The 13,709-nt window shown below is 37.6% G+C and overlaps 1 protein-coding gene across 1 annotated transcript in view; it reads right to left on the bottom strand.

Moving 5' to 3' along the window:
• SPG11 (SPG11 vesicle trafficking associated, spatacsin) overlaps positions 1-13,709 on the bottom strand; it is a 62,226-nt gene that overhangs the window by 35,673 nt on the left and 12,844 nt on the right. The window contains exons 7-17 of the mRNA XM_050967374.1: positions 13,074-13,219; positions 12,039-12,171; positions 11,479-11,634; positions 9,302-9,480; positions 8,886-9,062; positions 6,774-6,845; positions 6,142-6,269; positions 3,173-3,351; positions 2,368-2,578; positions 1,467-1,670; positions 143-249 (exon numbers count right to left, since the gene is read on the bottom strand). Coding sequence (XP_050823331.1) covers positions 143-249; positions 1,467-1,670; positions 2,368-2,578; positions 3,173-3,351; positions 6,142-6,269; positions 6,774-6,845; positions 8,886-9,062; positions 9,302-9,480; positions 11,479-11,634; positions 12,039-12,171; positions 13,074-13,219 — 1,692 coding nt within the window. The remainder of the gene's footprint in view (positions 1-142; positions 250-1,466; positions 1,671-2,367; positions 2,579-3,172; positions 3,352-6,141; positions 6,270-6,773; positions 6,846-8,885; positions 9,063-9,301; positions 9,481-11,478; positions 11,635-12,038; positions 12,172-13,073; positions 13,220-13,709) is intronic.

Raw genomic sequence — 13,709 nt, 5'->3', positions numbered from 1 at the left:
GCGTTAGCGGTAAATGTATTGCTGTGTGCACTGTCTCTGCTCAGACTTTTACTAACTAATGCAATCATCGCTGCCTCCAGCTGACGTTACACATGATAAGTTCATCCAAAGAACATGCAATGAATGAAAGTTGGGATCCTACCTCTTGGGTTACTGGCAACCCCTCGACACTGCACTAGAAATTCAAACCAGGGGTGAGCCTCATGCAATTCTTTTTTATCCAAAATAGGACAATTCGAAGGAGTTAAACTGAAAACAAGGCAAGAACAGTAGCATAATGAATGCATTCATAAAAAGCAGCATGTACAATCACCGTCCTCTTCTCTATACAGTTACTATGTTGCACTCTTTGGGTCAAGCATTTCTAAAAGAACTAAATCTACGGACTCTCTCACTTGTTTTAACAACCATTCCCTCTAGGGATACATCTAGACTCAGAGAAGGGGTGTAACTCCCGGCTTGAGGAGTCATACCTGCTGAACTCTCAGTGAGCTGGCACACTGAGAACAGACTGTAGCCACAGCAGCACGAGCAACGGAACGGGCTTGCTGCCCCAAGACATGCCTGTCCGAGGTGCTTATTTGGAGCAGCTCTCACTGCTTGTGCCGCCGTGATTACATTATTTTTAGAGCATTAAGCAGATGGGAGTTACATTTCCCAGCCCAAAGAATGGACGTATCCTAACAACGACTTCTGGGGAATTTTCATTCTGCTAGACAGAACAGTAATCTCAACAAATAAGATCTGCTTCAAACTACTATTTAGTCCTTAGCCAGAGGGACTCGGAGCAGGGAATAGTTCTTAAAGCAAATACATTTTCTCTTCTCCCAGAGCCTTAACTAGTTCTGATTTAGATGTAATCTTGCAATGAATTTAGCAGTCAACATGTGTCAAGAGTTTGGCCATATCTGAGCCTAATCCAGACTGGCGGCTGTTTATAATAAAATAAATAAATAAATAAATGAATAATAGCACTAACTCACTATTAAGATCAAATTATCTAAATCATTGCTCTGTTTCAAATGGTCACAATTATAATGCTTCCCCTTAAATGCCAAATGGTATGAAAACAGTTGCCATCAAGGATGACGCAAAGGAAACTAACATCAGATGGCAAGAGGAACTCAAGAAGTGATAGTCTGAGCTCAGTGTTAAACTCTGGATTACATCTGAGAGCCAAATCTGCAATTACAATGGCAAATCATTACAGTGCTAGTTATGGGACAAAGCTCAGTATCTTTGCTCTCCAAACTTTTCACCGAGTCAGCACTGTACTAACTCTTTACTAGTTAGTAAACTCTGTACTAACCACCTTTAAACAGTCCTTCCCAAACAGTGAGGACCTAAGTTGCACTGGAAAATTCTCATCAACTATTTAAGCTTGTATTTTAACAGCTTCCATTTTTATAAAGATCTGCATATAAAAAACTTTTTTTATACTGATGAATAAATCCAAGTACTTGTACCTGTAATAGTCTAAATATGTGTATAACAGGTGCTGCAGACTACGTTCTAAACAATACAGGATGAAATGGGAATGGAAATCTAAACCACTCGCAGTATTGTATTTTGAAACAGGATGTGGATTTTGCATCACTCCTCCTATGTGGATCAGTCTTAGGAGGAGGAGTTCAAAGTCTTCTTGTTCAGATGGGACAAAAATTCCATTTCTAGCAAGAAAAAGAGAAACCATACGCTTTTAAATTAAGCAGTTGTCTCAGCTGAAGATGTCTTCAGTGAATGGCTAAATAAGAGATCTTCTGCTGACACTGAATTGTTTTAGTGCAGAAGTGAACATAACATGCAAAAGTACATTTCCTTACAATGCACTATATATTAGTTTAACTGATGGAGTTCACTGTGAAAAAGTGGAAGAGAAAGATATATTACATTTATGGATTTGTGGCAGCTAAAACAGGAAGTAGAAACTGTTGTGAATGAGAGCTCAGGGCCAATTGTGCATTTTTGTATGCCTCTAAGACTTATATTACATTTAATGGGAGTTTGGGGCACGCAAAGAATCCTGGATTGAGCCCACACTTCGTAAATGGTTAAATCTATTTAAATAAAAAAAAAAAACACATCATTAAAAATTAAATGTACACCTCTACTTTGCTATAACACTGTCCTCGGGAGCCAAAAAAAACTTACCATGTTATAGGTGAAACCGCGTTATATCAAACGTGCTTTGATCTACCAGAGTGCGCAGCCCCGCCCCACTGGGGCCCTGCTTTACTGCGTTATATCGGGTCACGTTATATCAAGATAGAGGTGTACATCTAAGATTTTACACACATACTTTTCTCCATCAGATTCTGGTTCTCCAGAAAAAGGTAAACTTAGTATTAACACACTGAGGACACATACCTAGCCAACTTGTCTAATATTTCATTTCTCATATAGCTGCTGCATAATGTATTTTGGTCAATAATATCAAGTGTCATAGAAGGCCAGTTAGCCTGTTGAAATGAGGTATGACTATGTGGCTGGGATTCTTCAATCCATGAGCAAATGTTAAGCCAATCATGCTGGGATGTCAGATACATCCAAAGAACCTCAGGATTACAGGACTTGAATTCTGTGTTTAAAAAAAAACAAGAAAATCACACACACACACACACACACACACACACACACACACACCCCTTTAGGGTAACAGTAATCCTTTTATAGTCACACATGTACACCTTGTGAATGGATACAAGGTTTCTTCTTTTACTAATACAAAGCTAAATTAAATACACTGTCATAACTAGTTAGAACTTTATGGTGGAAAAACAAAATGTTCCAATATAATAAGCTTTCTGGAACAAAAAACATATTGCAAGTCATTCACAATCTAATAAATTCTTTTGAGAAGTCCTTTTTGGTTAGTCTCTTTCCTCTCTTCCCCAAAGCATCAGAGGGTAGACTGATTTTCTTGCTCACATTCTTAAGGCTGGTTCAAATGAATTTCACAAATTTATCTGAGTTTTTTCTCCCAAAACACAAATTAACCTTTCCTCATAATGGAACTGCGAAAATAAAGTGAACCTGACTCTGAGCCTCCCTTTTGCTCTTCCTGAACTCACCACATCTATGCTCCACCAGCCCAAATGCAACTCAGTGCCACAAAGGTACCTTTAGTTTTCAATGTTTAATTTATTCAACTCCTTAGTACTGGAATACTTGCCTTCGTGTGATCTTTTGGGAAGAAGAATCATTTCCTGAATATGCTGATCCCACCACTGACCCCAGTTTAACATAATTCTGTGCTCTCTGTTGTGATTCTGAGGTTTGTCACAAGTCAAGAATGTATCTAAAACAGCTGTGTGACTGGACAGATCTTGTTCTTTTTTCCAATTCCTGAAACTGGAAGAAATATTTACCTATTCAGATGTTACACTAAACTTCTTACAAACTGTAGTTCACAATATTGATACATTTAACAAATTCATTAACTTTTTGTTATTTATAATTTTTAGTGCTGCTTTACAAGGGATGCCAACAAGATCTGTATCGTCAAAAAAGATTTTGGGAATGCTTATAATGTACCAGTATCTTCAGAACAAATGAATGTAAGGGAGGAGGTTGATACTTAATTGCTAGGCACAGTAGTAAATATTCAATGCTGTAAAAACAGAACTGAGATACCATGCATATGCACTGTAATAAGTGTGTTTGATAATGAATATGATATTAATAAAGCCTCTTAGCATGTTCTCATTTCAAAGTTCTGTAGTTTGCAATATTATAGAACACTCATAGCGTTGAAACAAAAATGATTCACCTGAACAGCAACATTAATATTTAGAGAATGTGTGTTCCAACCTAACATAAAGGAACTATCATGAGAGAAGATAAAAATAAAGGACCAGATTGTGAACCCCATAATGTTCTACTTTTTCATAAAATACTTGAATTGTCATTTTTGGGGCAGAGTGAGGATGATTCTATAAGCCCAAAGAGTAGGGCTCTCAACTGAGATGGGGAGACCTGGTTTCAAGTCCTTGCTCCAGAGCAGGGATTCAGATCTGGGTTTCCCACATCCCAGGTAAATGCCTTAACCACTGGGCTAACAATTACAAATGGGCACAAGCACTACCACCGTCTCAGTTTTGTGAATCTAGCTCTTCATGACCTTTGATTTTCTTAAAAATGCTAAAAATATTTTGTTCAACACAAAAATGAATTTTTTTCTGACTCTTTCGATTTGCCAAAAACGTAGATTTGCTTCATCCTGAACTGAATAATTAAAAAAAAAACAAAACAAATCTTTTTCAGAACTGCCAGCAAACCAAAAAGTCAATTATTCACGCTGCACTAGCTCTAGTAAAGGGTTCACCATGTGATTCCAACATTGGTAGGGCACCTGTAGTCTGTACTGGCTGGTGCCTCACCTCTCCCGTGAGTGCTGCAAACAGCAGTATTACAGGTAACTGCAAAACCATTGGTTTTAGTGCAAGACATAGATGGATAAATGCTTCGCAACACACAAAGACATTCACCGAATGTTACAGCTTCTCATTAGAGGTTAACAATGGAAGGTCCTATTAAGGCACTGAGCTCATCTCTCTGCCAGAGCAGGATTGTTCCAAATGGTAGTTACCCACAGAAGTAAAATAATCAAAACAAAAACACTTTTTTAAAATTAACTGCCATCTATTGTGCCTCAAGCAATGAATAAAGAAATACCATAATGTAAGTCAGCAGTGCATCCAGTAGGCCTTAATATGTCATTAGTTTGGTTTCATATACCTAGTTATTTTATCAATAGTATAAATTTCATAGATCCCGAGGCCAGAAGGGATCATTGCGATCATCTAATTTGGCCTCCTGCATAAGACAGGCCATAGAACTTCCCCCAAATGATTCATAGAGCAGTTCTTTTAGAAAAACATCCAATTCTTAATTGAAAAATTGCTGGTGATGCAGAATCCTCTATGACCCTCGGTAAATTGTTCCAATGGTTAATTACCCTTATTGTTAAAAATGTACACCTCATTTCTATTCTGACTTTCTAGCCATTAGATCAAGTTTTATCTTTGCTGGACCGAGAAGTTCATTTTCAAATATTTTTTCTCCATGTAGGTACTCATCCCTTAACCTGATCTTTAAGCTCAAAAGACCTTGATCTTTATAAGGCAGGTTTTCTAACTATTTAATTGTTCTCATGGCTCCTCTCTGAATTCTCTACAGTTCATCAATGTCCTTCTTGAATTGTTGACACCAGAACTGGACTCAGCAGTGGTCACACCAGTGCCAAACAGAGGTCAATTAATCTCTACTCCTACTCGAGATTCCCATTTATGCATCTAAGGATCGCATTAGCCTTTTTTTTTTTTTTTTTTTTTTGCCACTGGCAGCATAAGCCACTGTTTTATTTACAGTAGTGATGACATAAAAAGGCCTCCACTAATTTGACAGTAAGAAGAAGGCCTGGCAGATTTTTTTTTTTAAATAATTGACATAATATCAATGTTAATTGATTTTTAGATTTTTATTAATTTAAATTTTCACAGTTACCAAAAGCTATGGAGGAGCCAGACAATTATTTAATGACAGTAGATGCCAAGATTCAAACAAAGCTTTATAAACCACTAAAAATACAAATGGTCAACATCACATCACAATATCCACAGTAAGCATCCTTAAATCAACAAATCATACCTATTTTTACTATTCGCTTGCTAGTCCATTTGTAATAAGCCTAATTCCAAAGTCTAAATCACTGGATTGTGACTCTAAGAAGTTCTCAGGCAAAGAAAGAAAATGCTGCTTATATGTAAATTTCTATTATGATCGATGGAAATATTTTTGTTGGTTTGTGTATATACCAAAATAAATATTTACTGATATTTGCCATTAAAAAATTGTATCCTTCTAAGACTAATAATAGACCGAGAGTAGTCTGCAAAGATTTTACACTAAGTTCATGATAACAAGCATCCTGTCCATGAAGAGCTTCCAGAGCTCTTAAAAACATTTTACACTATGTAACAGGAACTCCATGACACTGTAGTTGGAGAATTACAAAAATCTACATTTGTTACCACAGCAAAACCTATAGAATACACGTCTCAGATTGCTATAGTTCTTAGCATATTAAAAACTGCATCAATGTTGTTAATTTAAGATAAAAAGGCAATTAAACCATGTTACCTTGAAAGAGGCTGTATCTCTTCATTGTCTTGGAAGGATCCTGAATACAAGTTTTCAACCTGATGCACAAAATCTATCATTGTCTTCTCTTTTTCAGAAAAATAGTTTTCTTCTTGCAACACTTTCACCTGTGAGTACAATTAAAATACTGCCTTTGATCACAAATATATTTCATAAATTATTGTCATGACATAAAAAAGAATGTAGTCTTTTTCCTGACTTCTTTGATAATAAACCATTAAGACAGAAGTGATCCAGAGGGAAGGAACCTGAGGATCTGTGAGTGTAGTGTGTAACAGACTGTGGGTGAAATCCCGGCCCCACTGAAGTCAATAAGAGAGTTTTGACAGCGACTTCAGTGGGATCAGAATTTCATCCTGTGTATAAAGTCATGCAAGAAATACACCAGGGACAGGATAATCTGTCTCGTCAACCAATTTTAACTTCAACTGCAGATGGCAAAAAAAGCAATGACAAATCTAAGACTGGTGCTGGTTGCAGGGGGCACAATAGAGTTTGTATTAGATGGGTTTGGAACAGTGAAGAGTGTGTATTCTACATACAGATGTACAAAACGTTACATCATCAGGTGCACAGACCAGTTAAGTCAGAAAAGCCTTTTCTCCACTTACCAACAAGTTACGTATGTTTTTATCAATAGTGTAGAAACATATCTTGTGCAACTGCTCTTTCACATCAAAACCCTATAAAAAAAATCAGATTTCCATTACAGATCACACAGTGTAATACAAATTCTATATGTAGAAGTAGTTTTCGTCACTCAAGACAGAACACAGATTGAAGATGCTGTGCTTATGAAAGAAAATATGTGCACCATAATATTTCCCTCCACAGATTAGAAGAGAGAGAATTCAGTACTTCCATTCCTCTAGTCAGCATATAGCCAACAGAAGTACTGCAAATGCCTTGGGGCCCGTTTGATCTCTCTAATCCCTTTGGATATAAAATGTATAGCCAGCTGTTAGTGTTTAAGTCCAGAAAATGCATGCCCCTATGTATACTAAGCATGGGTATACTGAACTCAAAACATAAGGCAATAAGTAGAGAATGTTTTTATGCCATAATATTCTGTTAGCAGTTTCTCTCACTAATCACTAATGGGTAATGCCTCCCTGCCCCCACCCCCACCCCCACTCCTGTGGAATTCGGAGGCAGGCCACTGTCGGTGCTGGAGACATCAGGGCTAAACCCTACTCTTCATCTCAGGCCATGAGAAAAAATTCTTCCAAAGGCAGAGAAACCCTTCAGCAACTGATTATTATTATTACAAAACCTTGATCTATTAAACTTAAAGCGATTACATGTCTAAATAAGTCTCCCTTTAGAGCAAAACTTTAATTGGTTATAAATTATATTCCAATCATTTCCCAGAATATGGAGGGTGTGGGGTAACAAGTAGAATGAAGAGAAAAGTTGCTAATGAAGAAAATTATCTGGTAACAAACATTTTTATTCTGCTGCACAACTTCTATCCTCATTCATCACTAATGAGAAGTAGCAAGCAATGAATCACAGAAGTAGAGTGGAAAGGATAAGCAGAGTTAATTATTATAGTAGAATAATAGGTAGAAATGGAAGATCCTCCTATTTAAAACAAGAGCATTATAATTTAAGGAATAATGTGGGAAATATTCCGTTGCAAAATGCCAATTCGTCTATCACAGACTTCTGCGGGAACATATTATTTTGACAACATTTTAGTTGGGAAGAAAAAAAATCTAAACAAAGCTTTTCGACAAGGTTGAAACAGAATGTTTTAGTTTTCTGTTTTGAAACTACTTCATTTAGAATTTATGTATTTTATATCAGATAAAATAAAAATTAACAATAGTGGACCACCTCTGAATTCCACAGATGGAGTGGCATTAAATGTTAGTCATGAATGAGAAGAGAAGCTGTGCAGCAGAAAGACAATGAAGATACCTAGTTAATGTAAAAATGATTAAATTGCATTGGGACAAAGTCATCTCCCATGAGAACACTCTCTAATTCCATTCCTGAAATGCTTTAGTTTGCTAAATGTCTGTCCCTCCGAAGAGTTCTTATGCATTTCACTTCTTTAGAAAGTCTTTTAGGGGCTCTAAGACTAAAAACCCACAAGGAAACCAGTAAGAGTAAAGAAAAAATAAGGATAAGCTGTTTCCTTTCCCTCTCCTGCAAGGAGAGTTCTACTCAGCTTCTTGATAGGTCATCCAGATTGAAAAGTTATTACACTGCCAACTTTCACTTCCTTGTAGCTGCATTTTAGACTTGACGGTCTAGGATTTTTTGTTTTGTTTTGTTCTTTTTATTCAGACAAAACACACACTGAAAAAGCAAGGAAAAAACAAAGAAAAACATTTTACTTCTCTTCTATACAAAGCTGGTAGCAGCATACTATATCTAAACACTGCAGGCAGAAAGCTATATTAACTGTATTTAACAAGCTATTAACAACTCCTCATTATTCAACTGAAAGAATTGTCCTTATATTCTTTCCTAACCATTGTATCTGTCACAACAAATTCACAGCATATTACATAAGAGTTTTGAAGGAATGTTAGTGGACAATTTTTCCTACAAATAATGTTCATTAGATTATTTAATATTCAAAATAAGTTTTGTGCAATCATAACAGCTGTGGGAAGCTAAGAAAAAAACCATTTCTAATGTACATTTGTTTGTTTCTTAGCCGTAAGGAAATTCTTTCAGATTTATCAATATTTTAATCACACATCACTCACCATATTCCTTATGAGTTCTGAGGCCTCTTTGACATTACCCTTTAGAAGACTGTCATAAACAAGTTCAAAACCTATTTGAATCAGTTCTTGAAGATTCTGTGCAGGGTTCTGATTCACTCGGAAGAATGTCTGAGCCTCTGGTATTCTGTTGTTTAAAATGGCCTCAAAAATAACTTGCTAAAAGAAAACAATAATAATAATTTCTACAGATCTGTTCTCCAATAGAAATTGCACGCTACATTGCTTACGATCCTTGTGCTCTTTGTTTTGAGCAATTATTTGAATAGCAAATATAAACCAAGTGTATTTAATTTTTGCTGATTTTTTCAGTAGTTTGAAGATAACTCCATGCTGATCATTTCCTTTAATACATTTCATGGGAATTTAACATCTCCAAACTGGTTATTTGTTTTTACCTCCGGAGTGAGAGTTTCCCACATCTGGCTTTGTTCTATTCTGGGAATGTCTTCATCAAGATCACATCTTATATTTATGAGATTTCTCTGCTTTCGAGGAAACTTTATCATAAATGTTCTAAGTTCAATAATGTAGGTAGTTAAAATATCCACACATTTCTGCAAGCACTCATCGAGTTCTGTAGGGGACAACAGTGGGCCACTTTAATAAAAATGAACACTACAGCTCTAACCTTATAGCTCATTAAAATTTAGCATTTATCTCTGATCTCAGTGATCACAAAACACACTGGTACAGAGACCCCAATCTGTGTGGGCAAGCCCATGATATCAGTGGTGCTCCACAAAGGCCCACCTGCATTGATTTGACTGCAAGATCAGAGCCCTAATTTTTGACATTAAAGTTATACAGTATTCAACCAACTCTTATTTATAAAAGTTACCTTTAAAATATACAAACATTTTAATATAACATTCAAGTGCTACTTAAAGTTAAGGCTACAATTTAGTTATGAGTATTTTTAGTAAATTCATTGACAGGTCACAGGTAATAAACAAAAAGTCAGGAACCCTGACCTGTCCATGACTTGTACTATAAATACCCTTAACTAAATCTTAGGTGCTGGGGGGTGGGGAGCTCCAGCGGACACTGCTGCTGCTGCTGCGGTGGGGTGGGGTGGGGTGAACTCTGGCAGATACTGCTGTTCCTGGTGGAGAGGAGGTCTGGGGCCTCACTGCTGTTCCTGTGGGGTGGTCCGGGGCCCCGCCACTGCTGCTGCTGCAGGCAGGGGGCGACCCAGGGCACCGCTGCTGCTTCTAGACTACTGCTCTGGGACAGCAGAGCCTGGGAGCAGCTGCTTGGGGCTGTTTGAGCAGTGGCCGGTGCGGCTGGCCCTGGGGCCACCCAAGCTTCTCCCATGGCCCTAGGGTCAGTTGCACCGGCTGCTGCAGAGGTCATGGTGATTTCTGTGAAAGACACTCAGCCTTACTTATAGTGCATAACATGTTAAAATGACTGTCATGGCCTCCCCGTGGCTCTGTGCACTACTGCACGAGATCACAGTTCAGATTCTAAGTTATAATCTCTTTTCCCCGCTGTCTGGCATGGACTACTAAGCACTCTTGAGACAGGAGCTCAGCCTCAGAAGAAGGGAGAGTGAGCCAATGTGTTGGTCCAGGGTTCTCAACATTTCTCTTTCTGTGGTCCCACCAACATGCTATAAAAACTCCATGGCCCAGCTGTGGCACAACAACTGTTTTTCTGTAAATCCACTAGATTAAAAGCAAGGCTGGTGTTAAGTGGCAGCAAGCAGGGCAACAGCCCGGAGGCACACACAACAGGGGGCCCTGCAAAGCTAAGCTGCTTGGGTTTCGGCTTCAACCTCAGCCCCACACGGTGGGGCTTAAGCTTCGGCTTTCTTCCCTGGGCCCCAGCAACTCTAATGCTGGCCCTACAAAACTCCTGTACGTTTAGGCAGACCCCCTGAAACCTGTTTGCGGCCCCCAGGGGGCCTTAGACCCCTGGTTGAGAACCACTGTGTTGGTCCACAACAATCCTTTCAGTTGATATGGGGGTAGCATTTACAGGTTTTAAAGAGTCCTACCTTGTTTTCTTTGGCTAGAAAGATCACGATACAAGGCTTTGGAAGCGGGATTGTAACCCGGAGAGCAGGGAAAGGGAAAAGTCTTCCACAGATGAAAGGAGCAGGGGAAATAATACTTAGCTACTTTTTGGAATTCAGGATTAAGAGTTTTCAGAGATATCAACTCTTATGTTACACATTGGCCCTTTTAGGGTCCGATCCTACATCGTTATACATGCAAATCTCCCACTAAGTTCAATGGGGGTTACGCATGAGTTAGGGCTGCATGATCAGACCCCTACTGTCCTCGAGCTTGGTCAGTTATTTATCTTAGTTATTTCAGCTGACAAGTGCAACTTATTCAGCCCAACTTTTCATTTCCCACTTCCCTGTAAATATGATCTCTGATTCAATCTAATCTCCAGCCCAAGTTCATTTGTCAGAGTGAGAATCCTAAGAGAATAGTTTTGAAAAACTTAGAACCTGCGCACAGAGTTTGGGAATCTTAAAAATAAAGATGTGCTATTTAGTTTTTCCTCATGGAAACAAAGCCAGATATGTACTACTACATGTTATCCATGTTAGTAATCTTACCTTCTGTGTGGATAAAAATCTCTCTGATTTGTTTGTTAAGGAAAGCCAAGGTAAGGTTTAGCAGCTGCTCAGAGAAGTGTTTACTCTGAGCTTCCAAATCATTTTCTCTGATTGCTGAGCAAAGTAAATCTAAAGCTGGCTTCAATTCTTCCACATCTATAATCATATAGGAAATTAAAACCACATACACAATAAAAGATGATGGAACACACTACATAACAAGACTCAAACTAATAGGCCAGAAAGGTAAGTCACCAAAATCTTTTACATTGTGTAATTAACCCAGTCACACTTTGCAAATACACCACTTTCTTTTCACATTAAAAATGTTTAGAGTAGTATAATATTGGAACACAAACAGCTTAAATATTGAAAGTCTTGTACGAGTTTTCTCTCATTCACTTGGAGGGGACAAGCCTAGTGACAGAGTATTCCCATCCAAACATACACCAGAGTGTGAATAAATGAAGTGGCAATTTGACCGAACAAAAAAATAACTACTTACAAATAAAAAAAGCAATTAAATTGAAATGTTAATGTTGCTTAAATATTTGACTTACTTTTCAAGTAAAATTGGGGTGTGATATTGGTAGATTGCTCTGGTAAGGAGCAGGCTGAAGTAAGATTGAAAAGATTCTCTTTGCTCTTTAAAAAGAAGTCTACTGTGTCTAGCTGACGGTTCTCCAAACCGGCCTAAAGAAAGATGCAACCACACTGTCACGAATATTCTAAAAAGGTGCATTAGTGAATTACTGCTAATATTTTTTCTTTAAGTTCAGTGACAATAAAGTGAAGCATATGGGATAGAAAAAAAATAAAGCAATGTAGGCACAGTGCCAATTCAGCACTGAATATTATACATCTCATCAGGGTTTAAAAAATAAAATAAAACTTGTCGAAGATCCTGGACTGAATAGTCAGACACTATTAAGGAACTAGTGTAGGTTGACAGTTTCAAAGGTCCAACATTTCACCAGCCATCAAGACTTTTAACCAATGCCCTCATTTAAAAGATGGAACTGCAGCCTTGAAAAATTCTATAGAGACAAGCAGTTTGTTTGCTTTGCCAGGCAAGTAAATGTTAATGTTGTGCTTGAGCTTATAAGTTTTCATATTGGATCTGTAAGGCTGAAATGGTAAAAGCAAAAATCTAGTACTAGTGACCTGTGAAATATCAACTGTTAAAATCATAGGAAAGAGATAATTGTAAACATGTTGATTTGGCAGATCAGTATAAATGCTTTCAGGACCAATATTTTTCCATGCACTCATTCAGGGCTCTCATCCAGGAAAAAAAATTCACTCTCTCTACAGTATGTTAGCCTTTACTTCACATTTCCTTATTTTCTTAGATTTCCAATGCTCGTTTTTTAAATAACTACAATATTCTTGTACTTTTTTTTTTTTTTTACCCTTAAGTGACTGATACACACTTACACATTCTTAACCTTAACTCAACTTGTTGTGGGGTTTGTTTGTTTGTTTCTTGGACTGGTAAAATCATTATTAATGATGAGAGACTAAAATAAGTTACTTATACTACTTTAAGGACATATTCTCCTCATCTATAATAGAGGAACTACATTTTATTTTACCTCTAACGCATGTATGGGAATCGAACATCTTCCCCACCCATTGAGATGACAAAGAGAATCTACAATGCCAGCACTTCCATGGATTATCAGTCTATTCAAGAATTCCTCTTGAGTTAAACCAAACAGAATCAAGGAGAGTCCATGCTCTAAATAAAAGAACCAAAATGACAGTCAATATATTGTTTACATTTAATATTTTTAAAACTGAACTTTCCATCTGTGATGCCCCTTTATGCCAACTGGAAAAGGGTACATCCATTACACTGCTGAATATGTAGCCAAGCAACGTCCTGTAAAGTATCATATACCTGGTGACATGAATATCGGGTCATGAATATCACTGTGTGATCTATGTATGGGTGGTGTACGCACAGTTACGTAGGTGTGCTGGAAATACGTTCTTAAAATAAATTGTGGAAGCAGCTGATAATTAAGTCTGTCCTAGTGAAAGTAATGTGGATTTACCAGTCTGCACAGATCAGGCCAACAGGTGGATGAGAAAACAGCATGGCTTTATTACTAGCCACGAACAATGAAAGGTCATTTACCTCTAAGGTAAACAAAATGATCAAGCCAATTGAGGAAGCAAATTGACCAGAAGATGAAGAAGTGGCTTGGCACCTGCACCCCAAAGAA

Source organism: Gopherus flavomarginatus, chromosome 9 (assembly GCF_025201925.1).
Source record: "Gopherus flavomarginatus isolate rGopFla2 chromosome 9, rGopFla2.mat.asm, whole genome shotgun sequence".
Classification (NCBI taxonomy): domain Eukaryota; kingdom Metazoa; phylum Chordata; order Testudines; family Testudinidae; genus Gopherus; species Gopherus flavomarginatus.
Note: the sequence above shows the minus strand (reverse complement) of the source record. Positions and strands in the feature narration are given on the sequence as shown.